This window comes from Mytilus galloprovincialis, chromosome 7, assembly GCF_965363235.1.
Source record: "Mytilus galloprovincialis chromosome 7, xbMytGall1.hap1.1, whole genome shotgun sequence".
NCBI classification, from domain to species: Eukaryota; Metazoa; Mollusca; class Bivalvia; order Mytilida; family Mytilidae; genus Mytilus; species Mytilus galloprovincialis.
In genome coordinates, this window is record NC_134844.1 from 87,691,468 (window position 1) to 87,710,912 (window position 19,445).

Below are 19,445 nucleotides of genomic sequence, written 5' to 3' on the forward strand. Positions count from 1 at the left end.
TTCATTAGAATTTTTGAGAAACCACATATTGTTAATAACACTACGCGAGTTAAATAGTTTTGTAGTTCAAAGTATTTTCAAAATTATAATAGAACAATAACATAACTGGATCTTTAAAAATATAGAGCCATCTGATATGTACAAAAGAAACACACAAAGTCACACGTACAGAACACACCAGTAAAAATGAGAGGTAATACAAACTCATTGACGGGATGTATAAATACCTAGTCACGTCAAATGGATATCACAAAAATCAAACCAAACACTAAAAGTTATAATAATAATAATAATAATAAAACAAGGACAAAAAAAAAAGAACAGTATGACATGTTATTAAGATAATTAACAACGTCAGTACGCAGAATTTATATATCAAAACCATCTATATTTGATATAGGAAAGTCAATTTGTTATATATACAACTATATTAGACGTGAAAAAATATGTCAGTATTAAAAACGTTGCACGTTATACTAATTTAAAATGTTCAACATGATATATAATAATGGAAATCTTTTGTTAAACTAAAAACAAAATGATTTAATGATCATGAATAACAAAAGATGACACAAAAATGTTCAGATATTATTATTTTTTTCATTTCTGCTTATTACGTTTTCTCTAACATATAGTTATAGTATCCCAGATATAATCAGACAAAAAATTCCAAGTATCCAATATCCAATGAGTCCTGAAACAAATTAAATTATTCAAAATTTTGTATATTCCATTGTTTATCGACTTACATAATATATTTCATTAAATATATGTGTGCAGTACCTTTAAATTGGTATCATGTTGCTATAAAATGCAATAATACAATCTTTGAAAAATACGTACACTTATATATTTTTTCTTATATTTTGAATACTGATATGATTATTTTAATTTCATTGACTGTGACATAAATTGTTCTGTGTTATACTTTTGGAATCGATCTAGACAAAAAGTTATCAATTATTATTTATTAGTATGTAAACAAATAAGGATCTCAACTGTAAGTTATGTGTTGTAAGATCAAATTAACTGAAGAAAATAAGTGTTTGCGTATGTTTTCGATGTTTTCTCTCACAAAAAAAGTGAAAAGACCTATTGTATTTGTTCTGATTACTATTTGGTCTTATCTGTAATTTGTGGTAAAACCTTTTCAATGTGTTCTGATTATTATTATTAAGTCTTTTCATTTTTTTTGGCCGCTAAAACCATTTTATGGCATAGAGCCATATGATCTTTTGCCAAATGTTGGTGACATATGACTTTGAAAATAACCAACCGGAGTCACCTTTAAGGAACCAGAAGTAGTAATGTTTGCACCTATTAAAAGGAAAAATACCTTGAAACTTATATGTTTTGAATTGCCATACATTAAGCTATAATATGTTTGTCTGAAAGTGACATTTTAAAAGTCTAAAGTAGCATTAAATAATATCTCATTTATTTCTGGACTTTGTATATACAAATTGTATATTTTGGGAATCAGTGTGTAAAAAGCTATTACATGAAACGGAAGTAGCCAAGCATGTCCCTTTTAATAAGCAAACGTCTATGTAAACCATTTTTTTAATCGCTGTAAATAACTATCAGATGAGACCGGAAGCAAATTTTCTTAACCGGTAACTGGTATGTATTTCCTTTCTTTCACGAAAATATATTCACAAAGTTATATAATATAAAAATACTAAACTCCGAAAAAAATTCAGAAAGGAAAGTCCCTAATAAAACAATTTATTAAATAAATTAGATCAAAGTTACTTTGAGTAAACCAGAAGTAGCTACTTTTCAATAAATAAGAAAATTAATGTTGAAAGTCCTTCAATGGTTCACTGAACAATCGGTTTTTATTTTATTTTAGGTGTTTGTTTAAAAATACGTGTACCCGTTTTTTTCAAACACTTGTTTGACTTAAATGTAAACATCAACGTTACCTTTTTATTTTCGAAATTAAATAATTGTATTGACTGAACTTCAAATCTTTTAAATTGTTTCATACCTTATGATGTTGCAGGTGAAATTGTTTTTAAACTATAAGGTGCATGTCGTGTCAATTGATTTCGTGTAAAATACATATGATTATGCCTTCCTACCAGGTAATCAAACTATGTTCGTGTCATGAGATTTTGACCTCAAATTTTCATAATATATACCAACAAGCTTTTTTCCGGCATGTTAAAGGGAGGAATATACGTAGACAAAAATAAGTACGATCATCTGAATATCTCGTTGTTTGTGAAGTTATCATAAAATATTTCCGCCCGATCCAATTTTGTTATGGATTGCTCTGTGCATAGTTATACTGCATTATTATATTTCACAACAATAATGTGTATTAGAGCCGATAAAGGTTATCAAGTATTTATCACATGCTAAATTAGGTACTAATACTTCTAGTATTGATTGCTGTCTGCATTCATTTAGAGCTATCACTTTCTTTACACTATACTTTCATACCTGAATAAGTTCCACCTTTGCCCGAGTTGATATTATCATCATCTGACTCTTTGTCTGAGGTAGAACTGTGCTTTATGAATACTAGAATTACAAAATTCAAGATGGAATAAGTATATTAATATTGATAACTTTGTTTTCCATCTAGAGGTTCGTAACTGCATATTAAGCGAAAATATGTCAAAAGGAAAAGTCCCAAAAAGTGTTGATAACTTGAACATGTTGAACATTTGGCTTTACAAAAGTACCTAAAGTATATATACACCTTCTTGTGTTATCTTTTTAAATTCAGACTTAGCTTATCAATTATATGACAATCATTTAGCAAACATCCTTTGAACTTACGTTCATTTAACTCATTTTGAATATTGAAATTATATTAGAGACAAAAGCATCAAATGTTGAAGAACAGTGGAACTAGAATATTAAAGAAACCAAAAAAAAAAAGCACAAAGAATGTCACCAATTTGATGGTCTTGTAGCTATCCAAATTATAATGGTATGAAAGCTTTACCACTCGACACATATTATTATCTAATTTATAACAAATTTTGTCTTTTAAACATCTATAATTTTTGTGATGGATTATTTAGATATTATTGTGTTCTTAACAAAGTAGATAAAAGTAAAAACAAAAATCTTGTTTATAAAGTACTACAAGCTACACGAATCATGTCCTCTTTTTAAAGAATTGCTAACGCATTTATTTCACTGTGCATTAAATGACAGATACGTTTTAAATAAGTTCTGTAAACCAACTAATTTTTGCGAGCGATTTATTTTCGCGACATTAATTCGCGAGTAGAAAAATAAGGCGAATTTAAATCGTCGCGAATATGTATAACGTGGATCTTTCCTTATTAACCTACATTAAATTAACAAGAAAATCGCGAAATTAAATCGCCGCGAATAGGTCTTGAAAGGGCTAAACGCGAAATAAAGTATCCACGAAAATAAGTTGGTTTACAGTATGTGTAACTGTTTACAACATGATAATCCAAAAACAAATATGTATTTTTTTTACTTGATTGTTTTAATACGTTTGCGTTTTTTATTCTATTTCATATAGTCTATGATATTGACAGAAGAGGAAAATATATATAGAAATTACCTGTTCCGTTAAACGTTAAGTCTGCTTTTTGATGGACAAACATAGCTTTTACTTCGTCCTTGAATCTCATTGCACATGTAAACGTAATATTTGACAAATCACTTATGTAAGCCCAAGTAAAATTTCGTCCTCCGGCTGAGCATGTGCAGATTTTTGGTGAACATTCATTAAGTTTGTGATAGCATTGACCATCGACGTAGCGAATGCTGTCTTCTAAGACATTATTCACAAAAATATCAACACCTTTCGTATGAGGTACCCAACAGGAAAAGCATGCTAGTATGAACCTGTTTCCTTCATCTATTTTCATATTCTCAGCAGATATGTCAATATCAATCAACGGACCAATACCTAAATTAAGATCAATACCATTGAACAGCTAGAAATGCATAACATTTTATGATTAACCAACCCCCATCCCCCTGTCCAAAAAAAAATTGTTGTCGATAGACGCTTGTATCGTTTCTTTCATATATATATAAAAAAAACATCGTCAATCCTATGTTTCACCATCTTAATTAGTATTTGGTAAAAACTTACGGATATTATAACAGCAATAAAAGTGTTGTTCATTTTTTAAAGGTTATGTCAAGGTCATGTATCGATTCCAAAACAAAATGTATCAATACAGCAACTTATATAAACGATGAAATGAAATTTGTTAAAAATTAAATGTAAAAAAAAAAATCAAAAACAAAAAACAATAAGAATGTATCCCAAGTATCCGGTTGCCCGATCCGCACTATCAATTTCCATGTTCAGTGGACCGTGAAAATTGTTTAAAAACTCTAATTTGGATTTGCAATTAGAAAGAAACTAACATAGGGAACATGTGTACTAAGTTTCAAGTTAATTGGACTTCAACTTCATCAAAATCTACTTCGACCAAAAACTTTAACTGCCCTCGACCAAAAACTTTTACCTGAAGCAGGACAGACGGACGTACGATCAAACAGACGAACGAACGAACGAAAAGACGGACGCACAGACCAGAAAACATAATTCCCATTAATGGGGCATAAAATCAAAAACAAACAATTCAGTTGATACACTTGTTTCTGTACCTATTTTTGGCCATACGATTCGTTCAATTTTTGATTTATTAAACTGTATATCCCTCTTATATAAATCGATACTGGTTTATCAAACGTAATAATCTTATAAATATTACTCACATACACAGAAGTCTTAGTCTTTCACATATAACATTTTTAAAACACAACATCACCTAATTGTCCGAATATAAAAGTTTTGAATCTATTTATAAATTCTATGCTCTAGGAGTATTTTTTTCCTGCACTTTTGTAAGCGCGAATTTTATTTTCTTGCATATTATTCAGAAATCTTACAGATAAATCATAATTCAAAATCAAGCATTTGTTTAGAACAGTTATCATGGTTACTAATAATTTAACAAACAAAGTTTATTGAAATAACTAAATGTTACAACAACAAAAAACAGGCTGGAAACAACCTGCCGTAGATGTTTTTTGCATTAGTTGTAGGGGCACGAATCCCGGCTATGGCATCCGACATTTACCTGACTACTCGTGCAGAAAAACTATCCGGCAACGATTGTTTCCGGCCTATTTCTTTGTTACCTTTGTATTGTTTTTAATACTAATTACAGATTTAAGAAATACGACCTATATCAGTTCCGTAATTCATGGTCAATTTAGACAAAGAACGACATTTCGGTAAAAAAAAAACATATGAACTATGGAAGAATCATTCTATTGTTATTAGTCGGAATATAAATTCTGAATTTGGAATCAGTGTTTCAAATCAACTTATAAAAAATAACCTTTTGTAAAAGAGACCTGCGATGCTTTTTCCTCGTTCCTGTGTCGACATTTCCACTCCCCTTCAGCCATGTCCTTGACGGTGGTAAACGGATGGGTTGTTGAATTTTCGAGTTTATCTACATCGTATATGAAACGCTGCTGCTCTTGCAAAACAGATTGTGTATGAACTTTACCAGCAGGATCAACAATTAAAATATCATGAGACGCAGACGGTACTGAACATTTAACGGTAAGATGTGTGTTCGAAGTGTTCCATGTCAAGCAAATGGGCATTGCTGTACCTATGAATAGTACATCTGAAATTTAAGCCTTACAATTAAAACATTTTACAGTTTACTTGCATGACTAGATAAATATTGTGAAAATATAGCATGATACTTTGTTAACATATTACACTTTCCTTGTTTAACACTTTCATTTTACATCAATTGATACAAAGTTGACTTTGATTTATTTACAGATAATTATTCGACACACAATGCCTTCTTGTGATGGAATGTCAAGGATATTTGAACTCTACTCTAATAAGCAAATCAAAATAATAAGTAAACCATACCTTTTCTTAGTATGGCGTAAAGAGTACTTACTTACTAGGTAGCAGGATACTAATACTGAATGATGTGGTTTCATCACAAACTTTTATTAGAGCTATTCAAAAGAAAATGATGCAAGAATTACTTGAACATCATGTAACTGCGAACCAAACTTTACGAATTCAACCACAGAATGTAATATAAAAAAGTGTTTAAAATGATGCATGCCATGCAAAAAATACATTGGTTTTGTTCAATCATCCAAAATCATCCAAAATAAAATATATTTGACAGTTCTATTACGCTTAGAATTCTTAAAATATATACTCTATTTATTGAATTAAAAATGATTGAGAATATCACTCTTCTCTGTAAAACATCCTAGTAGTTTTATAAGAATACAGTTTATTTGTTCAATTTTCAACTTATATTTATTTCTTTTGTTTTTGCGAATACATTATCATAAGTATAAAAACTATTAAATTTGACACACTAATAATTTCATGCACATAATTAAAAAAAAACATTTGTATTGTAAAAATCTTTCTAATACGTAAAACACTTGTCATTCAAAAAAATGTAATATTTGTTTCGTGAATTCATTCTCACTGATTAAGGAGTTGATTAAAAACATTTTGAATCCACTTTTCCTTTCATTCTACAAGCATGACTAGACGTCAAGTCTGGCAAAACAGGGGACATACGACAACAATCTACACATTTTTAGATCATACATATAGCCTTAGCTGATTTGTTTGTCAGCTGATGACCTCTTTTAAAATTTGTATTCATATTCGTTCTTCTTTTTATCATCTCAAAATAAATTTAGATTTTTTGTGGCTGGGTTCATGCATATCTTAAATATAAGTTAGACCATATACAAATAAGGAGATGTGGTGAGATTGCCAATGATACAACTATCCATTAAACTCATCTGTATGATAGCTATTATAGGCAACCTTATGACATTCAAAAACAACAAATACATACCGCACAGTCGGATGTTGAAGGCATACAAAATCTAAAACAATTCAATTAAGAAAAACTAAGGGCCTCATTAAGAATACAAAAAATTAAGAATAAAAAAATATGATAGTCATGAACCAGCTTAAAAGTATAATCACAAAAATACTGAACTCCGAGGAACATTTAATCGTAAAGTTCCTAATCAAATGACAAAATCAAATGATAAAATTCATCAAACGAATGGACAACAATTGTCATATTCCTGACTTGGTATAGGCATTTTCATTTGTAGAAAATGGTGGATCGAAACTGGTTTAATAGTGATAAATATCTCACTTATACGACAGTTGCATCAAATTTAATAATAACATTTATAATAATGCGAGAATCAAACAAACAGACACAATAGGTAAACATGTCACAAATAGGGGTAAAAAGTCTAATTCGGTAGGTCACATTCGTGAAATGGGAACGGGATTGTAGTTACGACATAAGGAACATATCAGATATCATCTAAATAACAGCTATTTTATTACGGTCAACCAACTCGTGATGGCGTCCGTAACATTTCCGAAGTAATGATTTCAACTTTACCATTTGTAGCTGAAATCAAAACTTTTGTCGTAAATTTTGTTTTCAACCGACCCTCATGGTCAATTTCTAAATATAAGTCATTATCAAGTGACAAAATCAAGAGCTCAAAAATCAAACGAAGGGATAACAACTGTCATATTCCTGCCTTGGTACAGGCATTTCCTATATAGAAAATGGTGGATTGAACCTGGTGTTATAGCGCTAAACTTCTTAATTATATGAAAGTTGCATCAAATTCAGTTATATTTACAACGATGCGTGCACAAAACAGACATAATAAATGAAAGTCAAAATATAGTACAGCAATCATCACAGTGTTACAATCTCAAAACAAACAATCGTCTATAAAAAAGCACAACATCTGTCAAATTAAAAAAACACATTCAATCCTTCGAGTGCTTGCCGTCAGAAAATGTAAACGTCACATTAGAAGAAATTTTGTCGTTCAATGTTTATTTAAAACAATTATAATTTCACATTAGAAATGGTGGTATACAGGATTAAAACATCAAAAGTTACATGTATGTTATATTAATTTCAGAAATAGACCGGTACTTAAAATTGTTCAGAAGATATTTGGAATTTTTAAGAGTCCACATATGGTTAATACCATTACGCGAGTAAAATAATTTTGTCGTGGAAGGTATTTTCAAACTAATGATAAAACTACAACATAATGACACATAATGGAACAATAACATAATGACGGGATCTTTTAAGGTCACGTTATAAGAACAAAAAAAAAACAAGACAAAAAGTCACATATACAAAACACACCAACCAAAATGAAAGATAATACAAACACATTTACGGGATGTACAATGTATAAACCAAGCCACGTCAAATGGATATCACAAAAAAACTGACCAGACAGTACAAGTAATATTAATAATAGAACAAAGACAAACGAAAGAAAAATATAACTCTTGGTAAGATGATAAACAACGTCAGTACGCAGACTATATAGACCGACACCATCATGTATTATTTGTGAAGTTGATACATAATATTTATAAACAAGGTCTTGGTACCTTGAAACCACTGAACTACAGGCTAATGACTTGGGACTGGCACATACAACTGCTGAGGTTAAACACATGTTTTAGTGTTCAACTATATCGTAACCTATTACAGTAGTGTAATAGCACAACTAATCAGTAAAATATTGAAGTTCATGTTTGTATCAATCCCTATAATTCCTTATAATAGAAAGACACTAAGTATAGATCTCATAGTACCCACAGTTACTTGCAGCTAGTTCAAAGTTTATAATAACTCATGGCGCAGGATCTGATTACCCTTACGGAGTACCTGATATCACCCAAAGTTGGGTTCGTGTTCCTTAGTTTTTAGTTTTCTATATTGTGTCATCTATACTATTTTTTGTCTGTTTATCTTTATGTTGTAGCAATGGCGTTTTCAGTTTATTTTCTATCTATGAGTTTGACTATTGTAAATTTCGTCTTTTTTCATGAACAAATCAAGTAATAAAGCATAATATAATTAAATCAGTGCACGTCTCATATTTAAAGGCTGTGTATCAAATCAGTAATTGAATGAATTTAGGGCTTCAACGGAAGCACGACAATAACATTGCAAGTGATATTTACAGATTATGATTATTTTAGATTCTAAGTAAAAAGATTAGTTTTTTAATCTGTTACACAAACATGACATTTTTAAAGATCTATACAGTTTGAAATCTTAAAACATAAAAAAACATGAAGACGATGAGCTGCTTAAAACCTTTAACTTTTTTTTCTAAATACATTTTGTTTTATCATGTATATTGCAGAGTAGCAAACACCATGATTACTCTAGAATCTCAATCTGAGCAACACTTGAACAGAATAGTTTTCAGTTGTTACATTGTTTTGTTTGTTTTCGTGCGTTGTTTATGTTTCGTGTTTAACCTTTTGACAATTTGCTATACTATACAGTATGGGTTTGCTAATGTCATCTGTGTAGGCTGTACACTGACTATTAGTTGCAACAAGTAACATATATTTAACGTGGTCGTTGGTTAAAAGTCATCTAACTGGCAAACATACATCATTTATTTACAAAAAGAAATGATACCCAGTTTTTATAAAAACAAAATAGTATTTTATGTTTTAACAATGATATTTTAGTTTTTTATTTTATGGAAAAATAACATAAAAAAGTACAAAATAATAGATAAAAATGATAAAAGCGGTGACTAACTACAAAATAAAAACGATTAGATAACCGAAACCAGCATATAAAAATGCACAGCCGCGTAAGCCAAATCGATAAACGCACCAATTAAAGTGACGTCACATTTGAATTTCTAAAAATGTCCCAAAAAAATAGGATAGAATAAGGATAGAATTCAAGGTTAGGTTGGTAATTACAATGAAAATTACAATACTATTTGATATCGAATTTTGGTAGTAATTAGATAATTAATTTATTATCTAGCTATGTCGGTATTTTTTTTTTTATTCTAACTGTAAACCAAATATATCGTATGAATTTAGTTGGACCAAAAAAATCTAATAAATGAATTTGATGAGTAATTATCTCTACCATAACACACGAATACAACAAGAACAAATAAGATTTACAACTACAAACGATAAGACATTTGACAAAATCCAATGAAAATAACAAATATTACTTAAAAAAACTAAATACATGAATGTCGGATAGACAAATTCCGTTAACCGTCTAATAGCAATGCAAATTCACACTCAGCAAAACAGTCACATCGGAAAAAAGTCACGTTCGGTAATTAAAAGATCAGACGATGTAATGGCAAACCACAATCTAACACGCTGTAAAAATGTCCTTAGTTAGTTTGGACAAATACTCATCGTATGGATCAACCAATTCGATATGGTATGCGCGAAATTTACGGAGTTTCATTTTTAATCTGTCCTCCTAATAACTTTGTTGTAGCAGTTTGTGCGTTAGAAGGTCACTCCTGCATATGAAGTCCTTATAGTGTGAACATGGACGAGCATAAGGTATCAATTGAGATATGTAGACACCATACGAAGGGGCATTGGGTATGTTACTGATGAGAAATGGGAAATTGATAATTGGGAAGTTGAAATCGTCTCGTTTATCATATATTTTCTTGAGAAGTCGTCCATATGTGTCAATATTGAGGAAGAGATCAAGGTATGAAGCAAATTTAACAAATCACAATTGATTTCTCTTATTGAATAGACTGTGTCGAAACCAAAAGTAGAAGAGTTAATATCATGTATGACCATCTCTTGCGTTGCGAACATCAATCAATCTCCGACGCATTGGTCCTATTGATCGCTTAATAAATGCTTGAAGGATGTTACCCTACTATTCCAGCCAGATGGCTCGTAGCTGGTTGACTGACTCTGGTTGCTGATGACGTCTTTGTACACGTTGTTCTAGTTCATCCCATTAATGTTAAATGGGTGATATATTTGGCGATAAAGCTGGCCATGGAAGATTGTCTATATTTTATATGCCAAAGATATTGTGTGCATACACGTGCCACATAGCATTTTCTTGTTGGGAAGTATGCCGATGCTCGTGCTTTCCAATGAATCGTTATTCAATTGGAGAGAGAATTTCGTGACGATAACGAATTCCATAGATTTCTCGTTTAATTGTTTTACATTGTCATTTTGAGGCCATTTATAGCTGACTATGCGGTACGGTCTTTGCTCATTGTTGAAGGCCGTACGGTGGCCTATAGTTGCTTATTTCAGTGTCATTTTGCTCTTTTGTGGAAATTTGTTTCATTGGTATTCATTCCACATCTTCCTTTTCTATATCCGGTAAGACTTCCATTTATGAACTTCAAGTCAGTGCGTTCACAATTCGTGATTCCTGCCCAAAACATCACACCACTACCATCAAAATGATCACATTCATGCATAAATACATCTGAATAACGTTCATTTTGGCGTCTGTATACTCTCATACTGCCATCACACCTACGTAACTAAAATCGTAACTCATCACTTAAATACATTTTGCCGCCTAAAACGGTTTTAATACAAACGTGCATTTGCCAAACGTATAAAAAATATAATTATTTATCAATATGTCTGAGAGGTTTACAATGCCAGACTGGTATCCGATACATGTAGTATATGTGAAACGGATATTCCATAAATGTCCAAAATCTTGCGACAGCGTCCGTTACACAATTTCAAAACACAGCAATTGAAATACGGATCATAAACTCAATTTTGTTCAGTGGTCTCTAAAATGCAGGTGACACACATGTAGACGTTGCAAAGAACCCATACATAAGAAACCCATAAAAAGTCACTATAAACCATGTAAGTGAGGTCAAGAAAAATGAGTATAAGACTTCATGGAACATAGTATCATAATGATTCTATGTACAAAATATAAAAGTGTGTATACGTTGTAGTTTTCAACTTCCATTTAAAGAACAGCTGAATTTGGATCTTTAAATTAAGCTTGTCAGAGGGCTTTTAACTTACCTAAAGACAATAAATATGATGTTTCGATCTGATTAAAGATCTAATTTCTTTTAAATTGTATAATATAAGCTCATGTGAAAATGACGAAATCAGATATCTACATAAGATTGATGTTGTTACAATTATTTGTGTTTATCGAAGAGTGAGTGATTAACCTGTATATACTGTTGCTTTGATTTCTCAACTCTAACATAGACCTTACCTTCTTCATAGTGTTCTTATTTCTATAGTGCAAAGATGAACCAAGACAAGCTAACTCAATCCATTCTGCGTTAGCATTACATAATTTTTAATGATCAATAAATGTGTATGTGCTTTTATATACACCTTAAAAAGAGGTACAATTACCCAGAAAGTCATGACGAACACCTTCTATCAAAAGACGAGAAAATAGCATCTTGAGTGGGCAATTTATAAATGTTAATTTGCATGAAAAAAACCACCAGCAAGCATTTATATCGAATCTTATGGAAAAAGTACGAATTAGAAAGGATTGATAGGTAAAGGTACAGTTGTAACTGTTAAAGTTAAGGTCTGTTAAGGGTATGTGTTTGCCTAAAAGTTGAAATAGATTTGATGTAAGTGTTTTCTGTAGTTGATTTAGTTTGAGTGTTCAAAGGATTTAAAATTATATGGTCATAAAAGACCCCTTTTATCTGTGGGAAAGTATATGTTACTTTCGAATGACAATAGTATTGTGTTTTGAAATGTTAAAATATTGACATGAAATAGATCTATCTGAAACCGTTGGTATTGTTCTCAATGGATATTGCAAATTCTCAAATTCATAATATTAAATTGAAAGATTCGGATGAAAAAAGTAAACATAACAATAATTTCTGAATCAGAACAAAATTTGGTATATATATTTTAGAGAAAATACATATATCATTTTTGTGAAAGAAAAACCAAAATTTACGACACTATTTATAATTAATTTGCTGACATCAAATGTTTTATATGAAAGAATTTTGGTCTTAGATAAGTGTGTATGTCTACACTGTATCGATTACATAATCAAGTCACGAAATTGAATTAAGAGAGTCACGAGAAAAAGTTTATATTAAGGTGGATCCCTACAGATATAGCAATTTTTTTTCCACCATTGAATTTTTCTTAAAATTTGCATACATATACTATGCAATGGCCTCTATAAAAATTTGGGTTGAAAATAGTATGTCACCAGACTCGTTTCCATGGTAACGGTCACCAAAATTGGTACATCACGTATATGCATAAATACATACCTGATGTAGAAACTCATTTTATTTTCATTTTCATTTTATTTTCATTTTATTTTCATTTTATTTTCATTTTATTTTCATTTTCATTTTATTTTCATTTTATTTTCATTTTATTTTCATTTTCATTTTCATTTTCATTTTCATTTTATTTTCATTTTATTTTCATTTTATTTCCATTTTTATTTTCATTTTATTTTCATTTTATTTTCATTTTATTTTCATTTTATTTTCATTTTATTTTCATTTTCATTTTCATTTTATTTTCATTTCATTTCATTTTTTTTGAAGCCTTTGAAAGTATTTTGAAAGGTTTGTTCTTCATTTATTACAAAATTATTATTTAAAATGTAAATAAAACACAAATAATGGCAGTTTTCTTCATATTCATTGATTTAGGCTCCAATTTCATCAACACTGCTACACACAAAAAACACAGATTTTGTTAAAAATTTCTATTTTTCTTAAATTTCCAAAAAAATGGTCCAATGAATATTTTTTTTTAATTTGACATAAGATGGTCAAAACAATGAGCTTTAAAAGAAATTAAAAAATAATATGGGTCACCAGACTTTTTTTTGCCCGAAAAACGTTTTTGTGACCCCTAAAGAAACAGTGATCAACAGCAGTTTTTTGTATATCTTTCATCATCGGTGAACAAAGTGTGACATATGTTGTCATATCCTTTCTTTAACTAACACAGAATAATACAGTTTCACAAGGCAATCAAATGAAAGCAATTTTTTGGTTTCTACGAACAACGGTTACCATGGCAACAGGACATGAAGTTGGAAAATCCAAGTTTTTGCATTGTTCTGATGTGCAAGAGTTACAACCTAACAGACAATAAGAGATCAAATACCATGATTTCAGAGCAACAATACATGGCTTCTATGTCAATGTAAACAAATATTATGATACATTGTAATGCAGTTTATATTTGCATTACTGTGGTCTTAAATGAGCTAAATAAATTACTCAGAAGTTAGCGAAAATCACCATTTTTTTTTAAATTATCGATTCATACATAACAGTCATGCAAGTAAATGGATTAAAAAAATGTCAAGACTTTGTCACCCTTTCCTCAATTAATGATTTAAGTTTGATGAAGCATAATGATAATACATTATATATTTCAGTTGTCATAGTTACATAACCAAAAAATGATGAAATAATAACTTTTTCAAAGGTTTTCAACTTTCTTTATTTTGAATGCCTCAATAATCAAGCAAACATATAACTGTTATATTTACAAATATGTAAATAGTTTACTCCTCTGATTCAGTCAAGTACTGATTGATAGTCATAGCATTATTCGAGTTCACTTTGTTCTCAGTCAAAATTGTCAATCCTTCCATATTGAATAGTACATGTTGCTCCCAGTCAGATATATCATATTACTATTAGTGGCATTACGGAAAGAAAATACCAGTTATTTTACTTGCTTTATTTAAAATGTCACGTCTTTACATATTACATCCCTGGAATAGGTTTGATCCACTGACAGATGCTACCTGAGTGATGTTACAAAATTTTGAAGGACGTCTTGTTTGAAAATCAAAATCGTAAGCATTGATCTATTTATATATATATATATATATATATAGAGAGTCTATAAGAATCTACCAACCAGTAAACTTGATAGATATTGGATCATCAAAATTGTTACACAATCTTTCAGACTCATATATATATATATTATAAAGAATATGAGAAGGAATTTGCTAAATGTCACAAGCACTAAAGCATTGTCATTTACTTCAATTTCTATTACATATGTTGTTCCTTCTTTAACATTTGAACTACGTGGGGCCTCTTTCTATTCTTTTTATTTCAATTCTTTACTTTTAAAATCTTTGTTTTCTGGTTATCTGTTTGCCTCTCCAATTTCTTATTCATACTTTCCCAAACTTTCGGCGTAAATTTTCCTGGGGAACGTTCTGATGCTGCATTTACCTGAAAGTTTAATTTATTTATTTGTAATGAAAAGGTGTAATATATACTAATAAACTACTAAATCTATATAATATTTCAGTGAGTGCAAAATTAATCTAATCATGCATTATAACTTCAATTTAAAAAGATTATATTATACCTGACTAACAAAGGCACTCATTAAGCATTTTATAATATGATATATGGCCAGGTTTTTGAAGTGATTGCAATAATTAGGTCACCTGATGGGTATGCATTTTATATTGCTTCTGCATATGATGGACATCCTTTTTAGTGGTTTTTGTTTTGTGTACAATGGCAATTTTGAATGCAATAATTGACAATATATATGATATAGGGAGCATTATAGTGTCCAATGCAAATTCAAGGTATACATGTATATTTAATAGGTGTGACCTTTACCATTTACCTTAAATCAATACAGTTGAACTGTTCTTTTTGGTATAAATTTACATATACAGCATGTGACCAAGTTTGTGATAAACATAAGTAATCTTCATCACATAGTTAGCTTCATTGTCATAATTGTGGCACATAAGAACCAGTGGCAGTCTTGATAATATACTGTATATGTAAATTATAAAATAAAGTACAAATCAATAGTGTAAAATGTGGATCACTGTGACCTTCTTTTGCCTGGAAGCTGAGTTACTAACTGAGACTCTGAGAGTGTATATATATAAGTTTGCATGATCTGACACCGTATAGTTGCTGAGATATACATTTGTTGTATATGAAATTGGATGTTTAATGTAACCAAAGTCAGTGAAGTGCAAAATGTAGGTCAGTGACATCTGTGTACAAGTTCACATGATCCTACATTTTATAGTTGAGTCTACTAAATATATTGTCCAAAAAGAAATCATGGTTATGCCTGCAACACACCATTATCAGATTAAAAAGTCTCAAAAAAAAAACCTCAAGTTTTTTTCTCAAAGGTAACTACATGTAATTATCCTAAAATGTATGTATTTACCATTGACAGCCATCCTTCATTTTTCTGTAAAACTGCTGCTAGTAACCTACTGTTAAATGATGACCATGAGACCTACAATTGATGAGAAATATAACAAAAATTAAATAAGTAAATTTATATAATATAGGATCTAATAAGTGAAACTTTTATATTACATGTTATCAATTTTGGTTGCTCAAGATCAAAATAATGATAAAAAAATCCATTTCTTTTAATAAAATAACTATAAATCCACTCACATTGAAACTGAGAAAAAAATCATATTCCATATAATAACAAGAGCATTGCTATTATAAATTATGGCATCCTCTCACCATAGAAGACTGTTGCTTTCACATAGGTGTTTAGAATCTACAATGTCCACTTTCCTTGACATTTGGGAATATCTTTTCTATTAATAAAGTTAAAGCCTAAATTCTTCAAATTTACCTGTATTACTTTCCTAGTTTCAACCAGTACCAAACATTTGCCAATCTGCAACAAAACTAGCTTCAACCTAATGAAAAAAAGTAGTAACAAATATATATAAATGAAAGTGCATGCAGTGTTCAAATACTATAGCTAAAACATATTACATTTAAAATTATCTGGAAACTCAGTCTGTTAACAATGAAATTTGTAATAATAATGTATAAAAGCTTTCAAAACCAAATAGGTTTTATTAAATTTGTTGAAATTATCCATTAATATAGATTTCATTTAATAAACACAAATGTAACTAATTCTAGTTCAATATTTTTGTTGAAACAAATTCTGTCATGTTCTATACATGAAAGTCTTCAAGTATATATAACAATGCTTTACCACAAAATTGATTTGAAATATTGACCCTAAACTTGAAATTATTACCAATATCTGTTAATTCATTTTTATGACTGCTTAAGGGCAAATATGAATATAACTATGGTCCACATTATAATTTATATCTTTGAAATTATATAACTAAAGGTTTAATTACCTTCCAATTACTCATTAAATTAACCATGTTTAAAACTGTTTCTTCTTTTAAATTTATTTACATACTTTGAAATTATATAACTAAAGGTTTAATTACCTTCCAATTACTCATTAAATTAACCATGTTTAAAACTGTTTCTTCTTTTAAATTTATTTACAGGATTCTTTGCAACTGCAAATATTTTCTTCCCAGTTTCATTCTTCTTTTACTTTAAGTATGGTTGATGAATTCACAGAAAGTACATTCAATCCATTAAGGAAATTGTTGAAATTTGTGGCACAAATTCCTGCATGTATCATTCCTAAAAAATATGATATGAAATGTCAGTCTGCACATGTATTGGTTAATTAGATAAACTATAAACTATTTAGACTTGAGTTCATAATTTTATTTGGAATATACAATTGATTTTTTCAATTTATATTTATACAATATGATTGTGAATTCATGTTTACCTTTATTCTTATAGATCACAGACTCATATTAATTTTCTATAATGTGGAATGAGGGTGGGTGCCCCTTCTTAATTTTCTTTTTTTGCCTGCATGCATTATCCTGCATTCTACACATCATTTTATGTGTTTTTAAATGACTAAATATGTAAGGTATCACACCGCTTGGTCTCTGATCACATACAAAAGACGACTTAATATGGAAATTCTGATTATAAAATAAAGAAAACTAACAACGCCATGGCTAAAAATGAAAAAGACAAACAGAAAAACAATAATACACATAACACATCATAGAAAACTAAAGAATAAACAACACGAACTCCACCAAAAAAACTAGGGGTGATCTCAGGTTCTCCGGAAGGGTAAGCAGATCCTGCTCCATGTGTGGCACCCGTCGTGTTGCTTATGTGATTACAAAACTGGTAAATAGTCTAATTCGGTAGGTCACATTCATGAAAGGGAAGGGGATTGTAGTTACGACGTGAGGAACATATCCGATATCATTTGTGAAATGGTTATTCCATAACGGTCAACCAACTCGTGATGGCATCCGCAAAATTTACGAAGGGATGTATCATGTATTTGTTTACTTTTTCAATTCTAATTTCATTTATGGTTAATTGCTACCAAATAAGTATTTACAAAATAATCCTCCCTTTTTGGATGCAAAACCAAAAAGCCCCTTATGTATAAAAATGATAAATTAACTTCCAGGGGCAAATTTCCAGAAAAATTACTTAGTCCAGCTTCATAAAAAATTTGGGCAGCACTTCCCCTCAAAATAAAGCTTTTTACCCTCAAACCACATAAACCCCAGACCATAATAGAGGGGATTTAAGAAAGAAAAAGAGAGGTGTGGGGCAGGTTCATTTATACAAGACATGAAACCATACACCTTCTCCACCCAGTAAAATGTGTAAAGAGAATATATAATAAAGAGAAAATTGAACCCTCTTACCATTTGCAGCTTTTGAATTGATAACACATTCACCAGTCCCATTTCTTTTCCTCGTTTCTACACTGTTACACATTTATGATATGCAGGTTACATGCACTGCAGCTACTACGATATGGTATGGACAAAATGCTCCGCGGCCTCAACCTCCTGGTCCAAGCCTTGAAGGTCGTATTTCCGTTCACAGACAGTATCCGCAGTGGACAGTCATACATCTAAACGAAAATAGTATGCGCTAGGTGATCGGCCAGAGCTAGCCGTCGACCTTCTTTCCAGGTTTCGTCAAACGAAAGGTCACTGTCTGCGATCGGACGCCGAATTTCTCCAACTAATATATCTCATTTAAGACTGTGAGAACTTTCATGCTGAAGCTATTCATATTCTTTATTTTAAAATAACGCATGTATTTATCCTTTATGGTAAACCTTTCTTTCTTCTGAGCGATGAGCTGTAACATAGAAGTTGTTTACACACGTTGTCAACAGACGACATCGGAACTGTTACCGTGACCTAGATATACAGGCGATATATCCTAATTTTTTTAAAAGGGAACCAGTTTTATATCAGTAATATGTTGTTATCTCCCTTAGTATCGGAAGTCACCTTAAGAAACAGGCTTATATTTGTAATATTTTCAAATTTTTTTTCATTTGCAAACTTATGAAATTATATGCAAGTATAATTTTAGCATTACAATTTTAAATATGAAAAAAAAAACATCAAAATTATGTAATGAAAACTGTATACTCACTCGACAAATTACAAAAAATAGCATTCACTCTCTGTTGCATGTAATGATTGAATGTGTAATTACAAGACTGGTATTGTGCATGTATATATCATTCACTAGTCTAAGATTGAGTGTCGTGATGTGTTTAAGCATGAATACAAACTGTTTAAATGCAGTGTATGTACAGTATAAGAAAGTTTTGTATTACTCGGTCACCTTGTAAAGTGTTATTGAAATTGCTCAGGTGTAAC

The 19,445-nt window shown here is 30.3% G+C and overlaps 1 protein-coding gene and 1 long non-coding RNA gene across 3 annotated transcripts; both read right to left on the reverse strand.

Moving 5' to 3' along the window:
* Nucleotides 1-451: 451 nt before the first annotated feature.
* On the reverse strand, nucleotides 452-19,387 carry LOC143083930 (uncharacterized). Of its 2 annotated transcripts, none has more exons than XM_076260335.1 (6): nucleotides 19,216-19,387; nucleotides 5,956-6,012; nucleotides 5,364-5,660; nucleotides 3,560-3,910; nucleotides 2,452-2,532; nucleotides 452-694 (listed from the first exon to the last, which is right to left on the reverse strand). In XM_076260335.1, the coding sequence occupies exons 1-6, from the start codon at nucleotides 19,253-19,255 to the stop codon at nucleotides 636-638; spliced, it is 885 nt and encodes a 294-aa protein (XP_076116450.1). In that variant the 5' UTR covers nucleotides 19,256-19,387; the 3' UTR covers nucleotides 452-635. The 2 variants fall into 2 exon arrangements, with proteins under 2 accessions (XP_076116450.1, XP_076116451.1); XM_076260336.1 differs by having other exon boundaries at nucleotides 5,952-6,012; nucleotides 19,216-19,352.
* Nucleotides 14,597-17,116, reverse strand: LOC143083932 (uncharacterized). The gene is made up of 4 exons (XR_012980948.1): nucleotides 17,055-17,116; nucleotides 16,526-16,592; nucleotides 16,097-16,168; nucleotides 14,597-15,120 (listed from the first exon to the last, which is right to left on the reverse strand). It is a non-coding gene; the product is annotated as an uncharacterized LOC143083932 (long non-coding RNA).
* Nucleotides 19,388-19,445: the final 58 nt, after the last annotated feature.